Source organism: Neolamprologus brichardi, chromosome 10 (assembly GCF_056152115.1).
Source record: "Neolamprologus brichardi isolate AB-2024 chromosome 10, ASM5615211v1, whole genome shotgun sequence".
Taxonomy (NCBI): domain Eukaryota; kingdom Metazoa; phylum Chordata; class Actinopteri; order Cichliformes; family Cichlidae; genus Neolamprologus; species Neolamprologus brichardi.
The window spans coordinates 1,457,911-1,478,339 of record NC_142113.1 but is presented as its reverse complement, the minus strand read 5'-3'; the positions used below and the strand labels follow the sequence as shown (position 1 = coordinate 1,478,339).

Sequence of the window (20,429 nt, the reverse complement as noted above, 5' to 3'; positions counted from 1 at the left end):
ATAACAGCAATATATTAATAACTACACCAAGAGGTGTTAAAAGGTGGGAATTCAGCACCAAAGAGCTGAATGAACCACATTATCCACCAGAACGACCAGCGTAGGAAACGTCAGCGTAACGTACCGAGGTTGTGGCGGCACACTTGTGCATAGAGTTTGAGCTTAGCGAAGGTGTCACTGTTGCTGCTGGCAGCCTTGAGGAACCAATCACTGACTGGCTGATCCACGGGGGTCTTGGCTCCGTTGCCACCAACAAGGACGATGCCATCAGCGTAGCCTTTGGAAATGGGCCGGTGCTGTCCCAGACGACATGACTGGAGGGAAATGGATAATGGCGCCGTGTGAAAAACAGTATGACACATAAATTTAATTTGATTAGTTTGATTTAGCTAAATGTGCTGAGAGGAGTTGTTGTGTGGTGAAAAAGCTAAAGGGGCATCGTAGGCGGACGTTTAATCCTCACCTCATAAACAGCGGTGAGGTCTCTGAAGAAGGTCTTGGCGCCACTGAGCAGAGCCTCGTTGTCAGGACAAACAACCAGATAGCCGATGTCCCGCTGGGAGCCGAAGGGATCCAGCAACAGCTTCTCCCAGTAGGGCAGACCAAATGGAGACAGCACCACAAAGTCGTACTCATAACCCACTAAGAAGGTGGGGATGGGCAGAGGCTCTGGGGACTCGTCTGTGCCTGTGGAAGTGATGGAAACAGGAGCGTGGGTGGAAAGAAGCCGAAAGCAACAAGAAATAAACCAAAGAGTAGAAATAGTTAACTGGTAAGACGTCACATTCAAACTTTCACTGTGAGGTCACCCAACAATGTGACAGCTCCTCCCAGCAGAACCACAGCAGAGGTTCACCCACTACTGATGTGACTTCAGAGCCTCGAGATTCAAACGTCATCCACAACGTTTCTTAACCCTTTAAAGCCGGTCAGAGCAGCACGCTCTGTTTTGCGTAACTACTTTTAAACCCCTGTAGCTCTGCAACCACGTGAGCTAGCGCAATAATGTTTTTTGCATATGAAACCGGAGGAGTTGTACTTACATCTTCTGCCATCAGCTTGTCCTCGGTCACAGTTTCCTTCCACATATAGTTTTGCAAAAACTGCATAAAAAGCACTTGCAGCAACAAAAACATAATATTCCAGAAACACGCTTTGCTGATCCGATCAGCTGTTCATAACACTTCTTACGTTGGAATAGACATCAGAGCGAACTATCGCATGTCCACCATGACCTGCCCGAAACCGGAAGTGACGTCATTTTCGCAGAAATGTAGTTTTTTACCATCAGGGCCTCATGAGCCTATACTGGTGTTTTTAAAAGTTATGTTTGACTTTATGACTTTCTGTGTGGTTTCTGGGATGCTTAGGACTCATATTGCACTGCTGGAAATAGTTTATTTTGATGCATATGCTGCTTTTTTGCAAATTTGCATTATAATATTTATTTTTGTTTTTCCTGCAGTGTATAAAAATTGGTGTATTTCAAAAATAAAACTATGAAGACACTCAAAATAAATTTCCTGTGGTGGGAAACTATTTTGTGCAACTTTTTTGTATTTACAGTTTTGAGGGATAAGCCTCTTAAATTTCTCTAACTAGAAATATATGTTAAAAAAACAAAAACGATTTTCAATTTTTTTGTAGTTTATTGCACTTTTTTGCAATTTATGTAATTACTATGCACTTAATGCAGACATATTATTAAAATCTGGGCTATAATGGTTGTATTGATGTATAGCAACTTGAAATTTTCCCAAAAATGGCTCCACAGCATGTAAACATATAATATAAGCTCTGGCAGACTTGGTTCTATGGTCGGTCTTAAAGGGTTAATCATCCTTATACTACAAATGAATTCTTTTCAGTCAGCACTTTTGCACTCAGACAAGCAAGATTCAGGGATTCCCCTCAGTCTGACAACTCTTCATGTTCTGTATCAGGAAACAGTCGATCGCTAATATCCGTCGAGCGAATAGCAGCAAGGTGTCAGAGTTTAACACGGGATTTACCATAAGAGCCCCGTCCAGCCATCTTGTGGAACTGCTGCCAGGTGAGGGGACCCTGAACGCCCCATGACCGCACCGTCCTTTTCTTCTGGATTGCATCCTGGAGTACGGGCTGCAGGGACATCAGCACCCGCAGCACATCCTGAGAGCACAGCGCACTCACGTCCACCGCTGCAGGACAGAGATTAATCACAACACCAACATTATGGGGGGAACAAACAAACACACAAAACATGTCCATGTCCTTCCAAAGTCAGACTTTTAGTACGTTTAATTAGATATTTTTCGTCACAGATTAGACGTCCTGGACTTTAAAGATGGTGTTTAAAGCAGATTCTTGCGTCCTCACCGTTTTGTTTGGCCCAGTTGTGCAGACAGGTGCTCTTGACCAGCGCCTCGTCCACCTTGCCTCCTGACATGTTGTCCATGAACTGCCTGCCGTGCTCCATGGCCATGTAGCAGTCGCTGCGGTAGTCCCTCTCCTCTACCCGTAAACACGGGGGTATAGGAGCCCCGCCCGGCCCCCGAGTCACTGCGTCATGCTCCAGAACTGAGATGGGTGAAAAGGGGTTTGTGCACTGATCCTGCAGGAGCAGAATCAGCTCGTCCGAGATCTGCTCGCTCCTCCCGGCTCCATTTCTCTCCAGCGAGGAAAGCCGCAGCTCCTCGAAGCGCTTTTCCGCCTCTCTGCTGACGTCCGTGCCGCGGCCGATGATGTCCAGCTCGTCCTCCAGGAAGAGGCCCGAGCCGTTCCCGTAGCGCCTGTTGACCACGGCGCTGAAGCCGCAGCTGCAGTGTTTCTGGGCCTCACTGACCGGGTCGCTCAGGTACACGCCCGCGTCCGCTCCTTTGATGTTCATGTTGCACTCGCAGATGCAGCAGCTGTCGAAGTTGCAGTCCTTGAAGAGGTTCATGACCGTCTCGGAGAGGATGAGGGTGACGTAGAGGCTGTGGGCCTCGGGGATGGAGGGGACCGTGGCCGGCTCCACCGAATTCAGCGGTCGGCAGGTGGAGGGGGTCGACGCCGCCGGGGAGCAGAGGTCAGAATTCTCGTACTTGATTGAACCCTGGACGCTGGAGGGACCGCGTGGCGTGCGGGGGGTGCGAGGCGTACGTGGGGTAGGGGCGGAGAAGCGGGGGGTGGCGGGTGAGGGCAGGATGCCGGTGCCACCGCTGTTACTCGGTGGAGCGCTGTTGATCATGAAAGGCGTCTGGGTTTGAGGGGTGTACTCTTGGTCCATGGTGCTGCCCACACTGGGGATGTTACTGAGAAACGAAAGAACAAATTAGACACGTCTCACGTGTACGACAGAGGGTGTAACTGCGGTGTAAAGATACGGGAGACACCACACAGTTGTATGCAAAACATGGTTCTTCTTGGGTGCAGTAACATTCAGTACACCGCTTGAGATAACAGCAGACTGCATCCACCCGTCTCGCTGAATTTACAAAGACAATTTGAGTAATAAGGCAGAGTGGGGTCAGACTGCACACATGTTTACACACGAGGGGACGAGAATGCAGCAGTGAGAGAATGAGAAACGGGTATAAAAGGGAAGACATTCAATAAACATTTCAACAAGCATCCCTCTGAGGTGAGGGACATTTCTGGGTTTGCAAGCAACTGTGAGGAAGCAGAGAGAGAGTGTGGGGGTGGGTGAGCACATCATGTCCCTAGCTGCATGTCGGGGGAGCAGCTCCTGGCGCAGACCCATTCGAAGGAAGTCCCAGCACAACACTCTCCAGCCAGGACACAGTCGCCATGGGATGCAGATGGCAAGGCAGCGCCATAGCAACAATATACAAAGTGCTTATAGACACCTGTCTGCCCACTCAGGCTCAACTTAGCATGCCAATAACTTAAACCAGAACCTTACTAATGTTACAGTTATTCAAATATACACTGACCACCTCCTTTGCTTGTTATGCTCTACATCTGCAGTCACGCTCCAGTGTCCTCAAGAGAGAAATGTTCTGAAATGATCTGCATCATCAGGCAAAAGTATAATCCCGCAGATGCAATTAGTTTCTGCTTTAAAAAATGACTTCTTGTGAAAAAAAGCAATTAAAAGCTGAGAAAGAGCACTTCCTGTAAGTAAAAAGCAGCGTGTCTCGTATTTTTAACAACTAGCGTTTGGTCCAGTCCGGTCATTTGCTTTAAAGGGTTTTTATTATTTATAGGAAATGACACGGTTTGTTATGCAGTTTATCAATATGCATGTAAAGTAACACTGGTTAATACTGAAATAAGAAGTGCATCATTGTAAAAGAACTGAAGAACTGAAGAAGCTTCTCGGATGAGAGGTGAAACGTCTTCAAGTAACTTAAAGAAGTTAAAGAAGTCCAGACGCTTTTCTTTGCCAGCTCCTTTGACTACGATGACCTGGATGACGGAGAACCTTCACAGACATACTGTAAAAGAGGAGCAACAGAGCCTAGACAGCAATCAGCAAACACAAAGCTGATGTGAGGGTCGACTGAAGAAAGGCAGAAAAACCAAACGGTCAGAAATAAGTTCCCATGTTTGTGTGGAAAACAGCAGCACTGACAGGTCTACTATAGCCGGCACGCTGCTATGAGCAGCTAGGTGGCATGGAGCCGCTGTGGGGGCCCATCTCACCACTCCGGTTATAATCCTCGCCTTCAACCAAGAAGGCATTTTACACTCGTATCCCTGCTCCGCCTGAGGCAGCCGTGCATGGCAAATTGAGCTGACTGCTAAGGTGGTGTCCAGGGATAGAGCAGGGGCTGTGTGGACAGACAGAGCAGGGTACACACTTCCTCGCACACCACACTCAACTACACCCTGAATCAGAACAATTCTTTCAAACAGGCTGACACATCTGAATTAGTTCACCTGACTGTCAAAAGACAGAGAAAACAGACCTACAGAGTCACACCTGAAGGTAAACATCCAAATAATATCACAGAAACAGAGCAGCGTACCTGTCCTTGTTAAGGTAGGTCATCACAGGCACGGGGTTGAGCATGTCCCTGCCCATGGTCCAGCTGGGTCGGTAGATGCAGTCCTCTGGTACTTTGATAGGTGGGAGACACTGACTGGGCAGAGTCTTCAGCGGGGCAAACATGGAGCACCCTACAAATAGCTGACACAGCTCTGGCTTGTACACAAAAGAATAGTCCTGCAAAATGGACAGAAAATAAGGCATCACTGTGTCTGCTCCTTTGGGGGCGGGAGCCACAAACACAAGGATGAATCACAAGCATCCCAAACAAATCCTGCAGCAGCTTCTTCTCACATCCAGATATTACCTGATGCACAGTTATTGTATCGACAGTTTGCATGTTCTGTGATGTGCTGCAGAAAATGAAATCAGATGCATGCACAGGCAGGACACACGGGTGCTGCCAGATCCTGTTTGCAATATTTGCATCAAAGTACAAACAAATATCACCAGATTACTTTGATACTGGGACAAACAAAACATTTTTTGTTAAAAAAGATCATTTTTCATTATTTTCCAGTAGATGTTTTTGCACGTTTAGACATAAATCACCCTACAGGAAGAGCCCTCTGAAGCACGACAGACAAGAAATTCTAAATTCTGTGCATCACAACAAAAGACTGCTGCTCTTGCTCTTGGTATCCAGCCGATTACATCGCGGTATTGGCCCTTGATTCTGAATCTGTTTTAAAAACCAAATCCACCAATAATCACCAGCTTTGACACCTACAGTTTCTGGCAGTAAATCCTCCCGACAGAGTCGCACACAGTGACACACCAACCGCTCACACCCACCTTGATCTCAGATGGCTTAGGGCTACAGAAGCTCTCCTCCACCTCAATCTTGAAGTGCCCTCCTAGAGTTGAAGGGCCTTCCACTGTCGTCATGCCCGTGCTGGGCTCCATGGTGCAGTACTCCTTGCTGCACATGTTCATAGGCGAGTATCCCATGATGTGCTGCTCCAGGGAGGGAGGCGTGGGAAACATCTGGATTAGATGATCTGAACCTAGAAGAGAAGAAGAGGGTAACGATGAAGGTCAGACTGAGGCTATAACGTGTCTGAAGAGGAACAAATGCAGGAGGTTTATTGCAAGACTGCTGCTGTTATCACACAGCTTACACTGGGGATAAAAGTAATTATAGTTCTGTATCCTATGTTTAAACTGCACTTCACAAACCATTTAGTAAGACAGTAACTATGGAAATAGCTTCACAAAAATGTTTCAATTTTAGCTGTAAGTGTTACTAAGCGTTCTGCCAATGTGCCTGCTGATGCATGTTTTATGCTTCTGTAATCAAATATAACAGCGATGGTGGTGTTACAGGCAGCTATGTGCCTATCAGACCAATGAATGTCTGATTCCTTTAATTCCTCTAACAGGACTATCACCCTCATGTGAGGAAAAGTTTGCATTTGCATAGATATTCAATGCAGAATTCAGCTGGGCTGTTGAAAGTCAGCTGTTGCAAAGGTAGATGACAGTGAAACCAGCAGCTCCTTTTTATATTTCTTGCATTTACATAAAGATAAGTCTGCAGCAGAATCCTGGTGAAGAGGTTAAATAAATAGATGGCCACAGTATGCTGAGGGAATATCCAACAACTACTTTTGCTATTGCGAGATGCATCTGGGAGACCGCACACAATTTAAAGTAAAGGCCGCGGCCCTGGACTGTACATAAAACTAAAGACAACGGTTGATCTGAGACCAATTTTCCTCACAGTGAAATATATACAGCATCTTTAAAAAGCTCTAGTGTCCCAGTGCTCCAACCAACACTAAGCAACACAAACATATTTTGTTTTTGTTGCTTAGAAAATCTCGGCTAACCTCAAACTAACAACCAATAACTTCCAGCAGCAGCTTTCTAAGCAGTCACACTTTTCACCACTAGGTGGCCAAACCCAGTCTGAGCAACAACTGTGTTTGAGCTGTAAAACATGAACTTCATTTAGTGGATTAAAGGATATGAAACCTTTTACCTCAGCTGAATACTAAGCATGGGGGATACTGTGTCTATGTCTCAGGTGGCTTCTGGCAAAACCTCAGTGTATAATTCTTAATTTTCAGGGGCCTCACAGGTGCGACCAATCTGACTCTACATCTGTGTTTGGAGCCTAGGGAGGCATGGCACATTAAGGAGGGGGGCAAGAGAGACATCGGTGGTGGGAGACTGAGCGATACATACAGGGTACAGGATCCAAGATGGATGATTTGGGTTCCTTGTTGCCAAATATCCCATCCGTTCCATTCACCGGTCGCCTGGAACCCGGCTGTAGGAGGGAGAGGGGCGAAAAGAATAAAACACCTGATTAAGTCGGTATTTTTGAGTCAGTAAATATAGCTATTAATTCATTCCTGTATTAGTCACACACAAATGGCTTGTAAATATCAGAGGTACCACTGCTCTGGCACAAAAGACACACAACACCACACTCGAGATCTCTACTGACCGCCAGCTCATCCTCATCGGAGTTGAAGAGGTTGTCCAGGTCGTTGATGGACACCACCAGGTCCGTCTCGTGGATCAGGCTGGTGGAAGTCACGCGGTTGTGAGGCGCTGCCCGCTGAGGATCTGAGCACACAAACACTGCTGTAACGGCGGCTGTTTGAGGATCCACTGAAGGAGCAACGTTGCTCTGAGCTGCGACTGTTTCGTTCCCTGAATGGACTCAATCCACGAACAAGATTTTCTTCTTCAAAAATTCAATTAGTGAAATGCTTTCAGCGTGACAAATCTGTTATATGAGATTTAAATTAGAAGTAATTGAGAATGAATGTTACTTATTTGGTAAATTAATTTCTATTGACATATTGGAAACGTAGCTAACAGGTTTCAGTCACTGCGGTGGCTCGCCAAAATCCATCTGAACACTAAAATGAAAAACGCTGGAGTTACTATGTTGGTCTTCTGAGAGCAACAGTACAACTGGGTGTGTTGGGACGATGCTGGGAAATGGAACAGGCTGCTTACCATCTGATGGGCCGGTCCCTCCATCCTCACCCTGTGAGAGAGAAGAGATTGGCTGCTTAGACCAACAAACACTGAACTGTTACTGACACGCTGTTTCAGAGCTTCATTGAACAATATTCTCAAATTAAACTGCACCGATATCAATGAAATTCTCACACTGCTGCACGGGTACAGTCGTGTCAAATCTGTTAAGCCCAAAGCAGAAAATGTACAAATAATTTGATGAACTACAAAAACTCAAAGAAGCCACATGCTACCTCATCCAATCAATGTGCAAAATAATTCAGCCTATCAATAACAAAAGTACAGTGGGAGAGAAAACTGGAGAGAGGCAGACAAACAGGGAGCGTCTGCTGAGGCAAATAAGATTTCCAGAGCAGCCCAGAGTGAAATCACGATCCAAGGAATGGCCTGTTAGGCTCCTACACAGACATCAATATCTGGGAGGCCTGGCCTTCTGTGCCAGCGTGCTCTTGTGGCGTGTTGTGTGTACACTGTGTGCTGAGCAGTTTGAGAGGGGAACAGCAATGTTATGTCCCGGCCATTGATTTCATTACGCTCCAGGGTTTTCTCTGAGTAACGCAGGCTTTAATCTGTCTCCCTAAGAGGCCCGATCCAGGGCAGCGCGCAACATCCCCACCAAGGCTGCGATCTATAGGCGGCAAAGACACCTTAACCCCTTATCAATAGCACAGCCGTGGGTGGGAAGGCGTGTTAGCATCTGGCAAAAGACTCGAAAGCAGCCCGGCTTTCTTCTCCGTCTCACAACACGAGCCGCCAGTAAGTGATGAGCAGTAAATATGTCTGACTCCACAAATAAGCGTTATTAAAAATAATGACTTAATCTCACACAAGATTTAATTTGACACAGTGAAGTTAACCTTCACAGGCAGATTCTGAAGGTTTAGATTAAATATGTGGCAGGTAGGAGGTGAAATTCATCGCAGCTACAACGATGAATGACTCAAGGGGAAAAAACAACAACAACAACAACAAACTGAAACAAACAAAATTATTAGTTTAAGAAATAACCAGTGCACGCTCAGAGCAGAGCCTGTGCACACACAGAGTGAAGCAGACAGACGGAGGAAGAGCTCCACTGCACACAGTGCTCTTAAGAGACTTCACTCCACCGAGAGCTGCCTTCACCCTCACATTTCTGCACACATCGGGGGCGTGCAGCGGGGTCGCAACCACACAGAAGAGAAGGAAAATAGTTGAGGGCGCTTTTTAAGGCTCAACGCTTCACTGAGTCAGGTTTGTGGCACTGTGACGTCCCGCTGGGGACGGGGACACACAAACATCAAAATCGCACCAGCCAACAGGTGGCCCTTCTCTGGAACCGACGCTAAAAGCCACAGAGGCGGAAGCAGAGCAGAAGAATACGGCGAGGAGGGGAAGGAGGAAGAGGGCAGATCAAATAGGAAAAACACAACAACTCAAAGGAAATCGGAGAGGCTAACTGTTTGGTGTTTGGGCGCAAACAACAATAGTGATTCAGGAATGGTTTCCTGCTCATTTAGACTTTGGCAGTGAAAGCGGATGCATGCAGAAAGTGGTTGCCCTGTTATTTTTAGTGCAGTGTTGCCGAGGATGCGGATGGCCTATTTTCTAACTCGCCTGCTCCCGGATCTTAAAATCAGCCCTCTTGTCCCTTTTTCACCCCAGGCAACGAAGTGAAGGGCGACTTGGAATAAAGTGGTGACGCTCAAAAAGGCTTCGCACCAACACGCCTTCTTCAAACTGTTACTGCAGCTTTCTGTAAGATATCCGATGGACTGCGGCTGCAAGAGCAATTAAAAGCAGCCAAAGAGCCTCGCACAGCTGTTTACTAAGCAGGTAAACCAGCATTAAAACTAACTGGGCTTCAAGGTGACAAATCCACAGATAAACCACGATAAAAGTCTCACGTGATAATCTGCCTTTGATAGGAATATCTGCTGACTCGGGTTTATAATCATTACGACGATCAGAGGAAAGCAGCAAAGCACATTTAATCCTCGAACATGCCTCGACTATTTATATTTAATGTCACTTCATGCAGTTTTTACTCCTCATTTATGTAAAAGCTGCAGTTACAAGTTGTTTAGTATAAAAACCAACAAGTCCTTTTTACATGGGATCAGTGCGACTGGGAGACTTCATGGGATTTAGAAACTACCAGCAACATTTGTGTGTTTTGCGACACTTTCATGGAGATAAGCAAAGTCTGAAATTTGGCGCTAAACAACTACAAGCTGCAGACATAATATTGTGCTAAATAAGCTGGGCCTGCACAGCACAGCGGCCATAAATCTCAAAGGAAAAGAGACTGATGGGAAATGTAGTGAAGACAACAACGACAAAAAAAAGAAAAACACCAAAATCATAACGATGTTCAGGACATGATCGTTCCTCTCTGCATTTTTACCTTACAAACTATTAGTACAACGTGCTGTCAGTGTCCCTGTCCTGTGCAAACAGAGCTAAAGACTAGAGGTGGGAATCACCACACATCCCACGATACGATATTATTGCAATTTTTTAAAATATTTTGCGATATTCAGATTCTGTACATAAAGGTAAACTTTATCAATATTCATTTTCTCTAATATCAAAGTCTCACACTCAGTCTTTCTCTCATTTCAGTTTGATTGTTGACAAACTGAACGGTTTGTATTACAGTCTAGTCCAACTTAACTGAATCAACCATCTGGTACAATTATAGCTATTCTGAACTATGCAGTTTATGAAAACTATGCAGCCCCTTCAGCAACTGAAGAATTTGAAAGTAAATTAAAACAAAATATAATTTTACATTAAATAAAAAAGTTTTAAACTTAATTAAAATAAAACATGTCTTAAATTAAAATAAGTAAACTGTCATGTTTATTGCTGCCAAAAACAAGTGAAACACATTTGGACAGTGAAGGAATGTCAGGATTCTTGCTCAGAAAAAGGATCAACATGCTCTGAAGTCAGAGCACAAAAACCTTTTTGTAACAAAATATCGATTTCTGCTGTCCCTGTATCCATACATTATTAGCAAACAAAATATCACCATGCTACACAGTATCCATTTTTCCCCCCACCCCTACTAAAGACACAAATATGGAGACAAGAAAGTGAGTAAATGATAATAACAGGATGTTGTGGATACCGTGCTGGTCACAGTTAGAAGTTCTATCTTAGATCTAGATTGCAACAGTTACAATTATAACTGTAAAGATTACTGTTACACAAATATACAAATAAGCAATTATGATCTAAATCAGAGAATGAAGAACATCCAATAAATGGCAGAGCTGGGAGCTGGTTTGCACCTTGTGGGTGACTTGTGCAAAAGGTCGTTTTGCATTCACAGAAAGTGAAACTTTTTCAGTTCTGAAAATGTTGCAAAATCTATTCTGAATGCATCTAAATACAGTAATGGACATATAGGAGAAAATGTAATAGAGAGCAGGCAGCGCTTACAGCTCACTGTCTGATGTTCATGTCAGAAGAACAATAAGCGAGGTTGGCATAATGCATCCATTACAGCGCAGTAAAGCCGTGTGAAAGGTATCCTGCTAACAGCTGAGGACCATTCCTCGCTCCTTGGCTCGCCTTACCTTGTGTTTCTTTCCTGGCTCCCGCTCCCCGCCTGACTTATCCTTCTTGTTGGAGAACGTGAACTTGACATCTCCTTCTTCAAAGGCGTAGGGGTCGACCTCAGGCTCGTGATCTCCATCTGTTACAGCAGCAGCGAGATGCTGGTTCCTCCTGGCTCGATACATCTGCACGCGTTCTTCGGAAACCTTGAGTGGCCATTTAGACGTAGACATCACCCTGGATAGGGGATAAAAACGCAGTGACTCCTGGTGTTTAATGTAAAGATCTTCATAAAGTAGCAGTCTAACTGATGATTGGGGTTGTGTGTGAACAGGGTGCTGCCCCAACTGCTCTGTTTTGGTGTGACATCATGTACCAGTGTTTTTACTCGAGTTACAGAAACGGCAGTGACTGCACCTGACAGCCGTCATGCAGAAGAAGCCTCCTGTTTGCTGTCAGACAATCACATTTCTGCTGGATTTATGAAACGCTCACACTCTTCACTCTTTCTGACACACAGAATTATCACCTGTTGCATCAGCACCACTCATCAAAAACTCTCCTGTAGCTCGGACTCTGGCCTACGCGTTCATCATATGTAACAGCCGGGACGACACGGAGAAGAAGGAAACCACTGGCGGAGGGGCTCGTTCTGTTTAGGCGTTATCCTCGGCCTTCCCTGCCAGCAACAACTGTGTTTCTCTGTCCTCCTATCACGCCTGTCTGGCTTTGATGCAAGGTGATGGTGTGCAGTGACCTGGGTCAGAGCTTAGCCAATATTCAGAGCTGTAGCTGGGGGGGATTACAAGTGGCTGGCCCCACTCAGGACTGCATAACTTCCCTGATAATTCCCTCTCTGGCCACCCTGGTCTTCCTGCATCTTCACCCTGGACCCTTCATGCTGCCACTATCTGTGATTCCTCACTAGCAGCTGTAGCTCAGTCAAATGCTCTCTACAACCTGCCAAACTGATAACCAGCAGATACTTTTATCAGCTCCACCTCTATTACAATAGCAGTGTTTTATCTTTATCCAACTCCCTCATTGCTCTCTTGTGCTTGTGTGTAGGAATCACTGAGTAGTGCTCGCCCTGCATATTGGTGGTGTATGAAGTCAAAAGGTCACAAAGCTGTGTGTAGTTACACTGAACAGGAGGAATAGGAGGGGCAGCAATCTGAGGCAGATGTGTTATTATTTTAACTATTTTTTCTGGGCTGTTCAAAGTGCTTCAGAGCGGCTCACTGGCACCGTATACAAAGTAGGAAAGCTGGGATAGCTGGCTTTCCCAAACAGAGGCCACTGAACGGTGACTGAAATGTAATTGCCACTCACTCTGTGACCGACACCAGGTTGTCTTGTGATGCGGCCGCCTCCTCTCTCAGCTTGTCTCCAGGCAGCAGCGGCGTGGGCAGCTCGGCTTCTTTCCTTCGGGGTAAGTTGAATAACCTCCACGGTGCGTGGGAGCTGTCGTCCTCCAGGTTGATCGCTGCACCCACATACACGGTCGGCTCAGGAGGCTCGGAGTAGGCTGAGGTCCCGGGGTGGGGGTTGGGTTGATGGGATTGGAAGTGCTGATTCAGAGCCTCTGGCCCTCCTTGCTCCTCGCTGCTGCCCTTCACCCCGACCAGGCAAGCGTCTGGCTGCGGCTGGTAGAAGTGTTGGCTATTGGGTGTCGAAGGGTTCTTCATGCCCTCCCCTGACTCCTCACTGCGTTCACAGGGGTGGGGACTAAGTGGTGGGGGTTGAGGGGAGTTGGCCTGTTCTGATGGCCCAGTGCTAACGCCCCCACTGTGGAGCTGGGGGGCTTTTTGGATGGCGGATACGTCTGCAGAGCGAATACTAGGAAATCTTGCTCCATCCTGACTCCTCAGGGCCAACCTCTGTCCAGCTGTTGCCTCTGTGTCTATGGAGGCTTCGTCGCTGGCCAGGCTGCGATGATGGAAGGGTGTCTGGGGTCTTTTCTGCTGCTTGTCACCCTTCTCTGGCTTCTCTCCTCCAGTTTTGTGCTTGGTCGGAGGTTGGGATGGCTGGCCAGCTGACTGAGGCTGGCCCGTGTTGTTGGCTGTTCGCTGCTTAACTAATTTGTATCTGCAGGAGAGCAAAAACAGGGAAATGCAGTGAGACGGTGACAAGGAGCAAAACACTCGCACATACAGAGAGTCTTTTACGAGAAGTTGTGCAGCTCGTGTGAAACTTCCTTCAATCGCATCTGTTGCTCTTATAAAACATCAATTAGCCCAATTATGCTCACGAGCAACAAGGCAGCACCGCCACCCAAATTGATCCCAACACACTTCACGGATCAGCTCCAGAGTAAAGCTGTAACAGCTAAACCACAAAGGCTGATGCAGTCATACATTTAATTATTCACAGTCAAACTGATGACATGAAAAAAAATCATCTTCTAAAACATCAATATTGTATTTTCTTCACACAGCCAAACAGAAATGAATGAAGCAGATTCACAGAGTGCTGTCAGAAGAAAAGAAACAACATATGAAGGATTCACCATGACCTGCTAGACCACCCACCTCACAAAAGCCACTCTCCTCACCTTGGGATCACCTGGCTCCTACATCCCATCAGACACGTTTCAAAGAAAAATAGTCTGAGGTCATCTTTTACCCTGTTTTGATGGCTCAGCACTCGCGCTGCGAGCAGCACTTACACATCAGTGTCCCTCTTTAATAAGCAGGCTTTGTGCATGACCTCACATTCAGCTGTCAACATAAACACACACGTATGGCTTCCATCTACAAAACAAAGCTAATGGACAGTAAAACTGGCAACGCACAGCTTCCCATTTATGTGCTGCCAAAGAGTTGGGTGCTTTCCAGCAAATTAACATGCTCCAGCTGACTGGCCCAATTCACTCTGCTCATCTGCAGTCCGAGGTGCACGAGCCCGGTGCAGAGGATTCCCCAAACACGCACACAGATCCACTTTAGATAGCGCTTTATTATCAACCACAAAGCAGAACTTTCTTTCAGTTGGTTTTGGACAAAACCAGTCAAGCATCCAGGCATAGAGTATACTGGTTAGATGTGCAGACTGGAGTGGTCGGGCTGGTGTTTCAGCGGATTAACCCTTTAAGACCTACCATAGAACCAAGTCCGCCAGAGCTTATATTATATGTTTACATGCTGTGGAGCCATTTTTGGGAGCATTTCAAGTTGCTATACATCAATACAACCATTATAGCCCAGATTTTAATAATATGTCTGCATTAAGTGCATAGTAATTACATAAATTGCAAAAAAGTGCAATAAGCTACAAAAAATGTAAAATCGTTTTTGTTTTTTTAACATATATTTCTAGTTAGAGAAATTTAAGAGGCTTATCCCTCAAAACTGTAAATACAAAAAAGTTGCACAAAATAGTTTCCCACCACAGGAAATTTATTTTGAGTGTCTTCATAGTTTTATTTTTGAAATACACCAATTTTTATACACTGCAGGAAAAACGAAAATAAATATTATGATGCAAATTTGCAAAAAAGCAGCATATGCATCAAAATAAACTATTTCCAGCAGTGCAATATGAGTCCTAAGCATCCCAGAAACCACACAGAAAGTCATAAAGTCAAAGATAACTTTTAAAAACACCAGTATAGGCTCATGAGGCCCTGATGGTAAAAAACTACATTTCCGTGAAAATGACGTCACTTCCGGTTTCGGGCAGGTCATGGCGGACATGCAAAAGTTCGCGCTGACGTCTAATCCAACGTAGGAAGTGTTACAAACAGCTGATCGGATCAGCAAAGCGTGTTTCTGGAATATTATGTTTTTGTTGCTGCAAGTGCTTTTTATGCAGTTTTTGCAAAACTATATGTGGAAGGAAACTGTGACCGAGGACAAGCTGATGGCAGAAGATGTAAGTACAACTCCTCCGGTTTCATATGCAAAAAAATGATTGCGCTAGCTCACGTGGTTGCAGAGCTACCGGGATTTAAAAATAGTTAGCAAAACAGAGCGTGCTGCTCTGACCGGCTTTAAAGGGTTAAACAGCTGCCTGTATCTGCAGTTTGCAGATGATGACCGCGGGACGCAGACATAGCAGCATGCTGTTTATGAGGATCTAAAAACTGTCATTAAATAAAATGTGATAGACAAGAATGTCTATATATTAACCAGAGAGGACAAATATTAACCGTCTGCAGGCAAAAGCAAACAAAGAAAAGCATTTACAAGGTGTTAGATTACTGCATGCAAAATGATATTAATGCATATGATGGGTGTGTTAGTTTATCCTAAATAAATACAGAGGAGGTTGTTCAGTGAGGACTTTATAAGGACAGCTGGGCTGATTCAGGGCAAACACATGATCTGAGCTTATTTGTTCACATTAACAACATGCATTCCTTTTACCGCCCTCAACAGCTACATCAGAGGTCAAACTACTCTTTCCGCCTGAAATCCCTCCAGTCAGTGCGGGAATAAAAACGTCCGACTTACAGAAACACACAAGCCAGCAGAGGTTTCAGCCCCGCCACGGCTGTCGCTTACACAAAATAGTGATAAATTGAAAAATGTGAAGAATAATATGCTTGTCAAAGTCTAGACGCAGATGTAACTTGCAGATATTTTGCTGACTCTGCGCCGGTGTTCAAAGCCCTGTGGACTCCACGTAACCTCTTTGAAATGTCTTTGAGCGCGCACGTATGAGCAACACCTGTGTGTGCTGCACATCGACTGACCTTGAACAGCTGCAGTACGACCTCTGTGAAGACTCCACAAAATCCCAGGTTCCCACTTTCTCGCTCGGCTCCTCCTCGCAGGTACCGTTGGTTGCAGCTGGAAACTTTCGCCTGGGGAGTTCAAATAAATAAATAAAAAGTCGGAACGAAATTCTATTGAGACTTTTCAATTTCCCCAATTCTTTCAAGCAGCATTTATGTGAACGGCCCCATCCACTTTTGATGACATTTTTCTTTCACATACAGCAGCGATTGGTAAAAGCTTTGAGCCGAGGCTGGTTTTATCACCCTCCTTGGAGCGGTAATGGTTTGGCTGACAAGCTGACAGCTAACTATAGCCAACGTTTTGTGCTTGGTCAAGAGGCAACAGATCCCACGGTGCACCCAACGTGTCAGAGTCACTGCTGTAGAATAATAAAAACAACACAAAGTCTAAAACTTTAAGCTATTAATTGACTACTGACAATCATATCTGTGCAGTTTTCTTCAGAACTCAGAGTTTATATCAATAATAAAAAGCAGACAAATGTAGAAGAATAATACATCTATCTGTCTGTGTGGTTATTTATGATATTTCTAATTAATATCAAATAAGCAATAATCAGTTTTATCTACATTATATACGTATATAAACACAACTCGCAGTAACACACACTCAGTATTTCTGTACAGAGGTAACTGCTCCTCTTCTCCTGCCAGACGTTTCTTCCTGTTCATTACATATATTGAAATAATAAATGTTTTTAACCAGGAATAATCAGTGACCATGTTTGTACCAGTTAATGCACTGGTCTAGATTGATCTTGCTAAAGCATATAGTTGGATCAGGTGACCCTGAATCCTTAGTTATGCTGCAATAGGTGTAGGCTGCTGGGGGATTCCCATGATGCACTGGGTGTTTCTTCTTCACTCACTATGTGTTAACAGACCTCTCTGCATTGAATCATATCTGTTATTAACCTCTGTCTCTCTTCCACAGCATGTCTTTATCCTGTCTTCCTTCTCTCACCCCAACCAATCACAGCAGATGGCCCCGCCCCTCCCTGAGCCTGGTTCTGCCAGAGGTTTCTTCCTGTTAAAAGGGAGTTTTTCCTTCCCACTGTCGCCAAAGTGCTGCTCATAGGGGGTCATATGACTGTTGGGTTTTTCTCTTTATGTGCTATAATAGGGTTGACCTTACAATATAAAGCCCCTTGAGGTGACTGTTGTGATTTTGAGCTGTATAAATAAACTGAATTGAATGTTTTGCTGTGTCGTGTTTGACTTCTAGTTTTCCAGAAAACGGTTCGCTGGAGTCCCAAAGCTTTAGAAACGACTGTGTAACCAGACTGATGGATGTTGATGCTGCTTCACTTTGTCAGACAGATTCTATTAAAGTGAACAATCCAGGGTGTGGCCAGTGAGATTACATCTTTCCCACATAGTTTCGGAAAAGTTGATCTTTTTTCCCGTCATAGCTTTGTCTAATATTAAAGTTAGTTTGATCTGAAACCAATCACAGCAGATGGCCCCGCCCCTCCCTGAGGCTGGTTCTGCCGGAGGTTTCTTCCTGTTAAAAGGGAGTTTTTCCTTCCCACTGTCACCAAAGTGCTGCTCATAGGGGGTCATATGATGGTTGGGTTTTCTCTGTGTGTCTTATTGTAGGGTCTACCTTACAATATAAAGTGTCTTTGGTGCTGTGTAAATAAAATTAAATTGAATTTACGGTCAAATATTTTCCCATAATCATACGGTGAAGACAATCCAGTCTGACTGAGAGCAAACCAAATGTAACCGATAGGTGATGCATCCATCACGCATACCTTCTGGCAGTTTGTATGTTTAAGCACTCTGCACGATGTCACACGTACTTGTTCTGGGCTCGGTTGATATTGCACTCTTGCCAGACACGCTCCACCATCTGACTGGCTAGCCGGCGTGGAATCTTTCCTCCGTGGTGACTTGTTCTGTCCACGCTAAACGCATCAGATGATGAAGGCATCTTAACCCACTTCTGAGCCGAGTGAGAGTCCACTGGGGAAGGAAAGAGGAAGGTTAACAGACCATTTGACAGAAGATGACAAATCCTCAACTCAGGACTCAGCAGGAGTCTTATGTCTTTACCTGTCTGCGCCTCTTCGGGTGATGTGGGAGGGGTGAGTGTCACCAAAGACATGGCGGGCTCTCGCTGGGAAGCAGGCACTTGGTGGCCACCAGAGTAGACGGCAGTGCAGTGGGAGGACCCCACAGGGGTCACAACAGGGATGTCTGACTGGGGTACCAGCACCAGGCAGGCTGGGTACACCATACGCACACCACCTGAACCAAAACAGGCAAAAAGTTCAAGAAACTCTACACGTAGAGAGGGTATTCTTAAGATTGTGGACTCAAATAAAATAAATACTGACCAACGAGGACCTCAACAGAGGCCAGAGATTCATCCTCCCAGTCCATGTCCTCTACTTTGTCCTCTGACACGTTCTCCTTGGCACTGGGACTGATGGGATAGAACTGGTTCCACTCCTCAATCAGCTTCTGGGTAGGTGGGTCTGACATCTTAAAGGACTGGCCAGTCAGTGTCCCATTTAGACCAAATGGACTCAGGATCACTAAAAAGGGGGGAGGAAGCAAAAGCAGCGAGAAGGAAAGAGTCAGCATAACTTTGGGAATCTTCCAATCTGCATCACATCTTCCACAACTACATTTAAAAACTAGTTCCTGTTTTCCCCTTACATCCTGGTCCTTAATCCTCGTCCCGTTTTTCTCTAAATCCATACCACTTGCGATTCCTTTCTTGTCCGTTCTTATTGTCGCTAAATTCTTCACATCATTCATCTCGTCTTTCTTTCTACATGTGTTTTCCCTTCATTGTCATTCTGCCATCTCTGGACGAATCAGGAGCGCTCTGACCTTTCCAGACGCCAATTATTGAGAAGCAGCAGCCTCTCAGAGCCCATAAACAGAGGCTTATAAAAGGGGCCGGTCCTCGGCAAACACACTTGACCTCACAGACATATGAGAGTGGCAGAGAGAGCCCATCAGTCAGCTTACAGAACAGACCAACATCCATCAGCCAAATGCAGATAGCACCATAAACTAACATGCATAATGCATACGTATGAGCACAGAAACCAACTGGAAACATGCACACACACACACACACACACACACACACACACACCATCTTGCTATGCATCCATTCTCCTTTCTCTTTGTCTATTATGCATTGAAATGTGGAAAGGGGGGTATAATGGTTCTACGAACAGACTGGCTTGGTGGGTGTGTGAGTGAGCATTTGTTAATGTCCCTCTCTGCTCTGCCTCCCTAGTATGTCATTACTAGACTCGATGGCCTCTGTCCCCAGGTATTGATTGAGCGGCTGGACCGCAGAACAGCTTTCATGATAGGAAAATGGCAGGAGACAATGGAAAAAAAGGAGAGGGTAGAAAAAGAAAGCCTGTGTGCACAAATAGTCTTTCCAGGAAAGAGCCTGGAGCTTTGAGCATGTGCCGATAAAATCCCGTTTATGTTCAGTAGGTTATTGGAAGCAGCCGTTTAACACATTTCTATTAAGCAACTTTTAAAAACCTATATGTTCGCTTTTAATAGCAGGATCGAACCCACCTGAGTAAACGCACGAGGGGCAAAAAATGATGATAAAAAGTAGTTACAATGAATCATTAACTTCAGCTCTTTGCATCAAAAGCTTTCAACTGTGGCGTTATCATGAAGGAGCAACAGGAAACAATCACATTCTGTGTAGAGGTGGGAATCACCACACATCCCACGATACGATATTATTGCAATTTTTAAAATATTTTGCGATATTCAGATTCTGTACATAAAGGTAAACTTTATCAATATTCATTTTCTCTAATATCAAAGTCTCACACTCAGTCTTTCTCTCATTTCAGTTTGATTGTTGACAAACTGAACGGTTTGTATTACAGTCTAGTCCAACTTAACTGAATCAACCATCTGGTACAATTATAGCTATTCTGAACTATGCAGTTTATGAAAACTATGCAGCCCCTTCAGCAACTGAAGAATTTGAAAGTAAATTAAAACTAAATATAATTTTACATTAAATAAAAAAGTTTTAAACTTAATTAAAATAAAACATGTCTTAAATTAAAATAAGTAAACTGTCATGTTTATTGCTGCCAAAAACAAGTTAAACACATTTGGACAGTGAAGGAATGTCAGGATTCTTGCTCAGAAAAAGGATCAACA

At 44.9% G+C, this 20,429-nt stretch overlaps 1 protein-coding gene across 1 annotated transcript in view; it reads right to left on the bottom strand.

Moving 5' to 3' along the window:
* med13a (mediator complex subunit 13a) overlaps positions 1-20,429 on the bottom strand; it is a 75,217-nt gene that overhangs the window by 8,855 nt on the left and 45,933 nt on the right. Inside the window, exons 5-19 of the mRNA XM_087847030.1 lie at positions 18,605-18,805; positions 18,321-18,515; positions 18,068-18,230; positions 16,218-16,328; positions 12,854-13,609; positions 11,542-11,758; positions 7,952-7,982; positions 7,431-7,552; positions 7,166-7,250; positions 5,771-5,982; positions 4,956-5,152; positions 2,359-3,275; positions 2,013-2,180; positions 464-687; positions 125-314 (exon numbers count right to left, since the gene is read on the bottom strand). Of these exons, the coding sequence (XP_087703156.1) occupies positions 125-314; positions 464-687; positions 2,013-2,180; positions 2,359-3,275; positions 4,956-5,152; positions 5,771-5,982; positions 7,166-7,250; positions 7,431-7,552; positions 7,952-7,982; positions 11,542-11,758; positions 12,854-13,609; positions 16,218-16,328; positions 18,068-18,230; positions 18,321-18,515; positions 18,605-18,805 (3,789 nt within the window). The remainder of the gene's footprint in view (positions 1-124; positions 315-463; positions 688-2,012; positions 2,181-2,358; positions 3,276-4,955; positions 5,153-5,770; positions 5,983-7,165; positions 7,251-7,430; positions 7,553-7,951; positions 7,983-11,541; positions 11,759-12,853; positions 13,610-16,217; positions 16,329-18,067; positions 18,231-18,320; positions 18,516-18,604; positions 18,806-20,429) is intronic.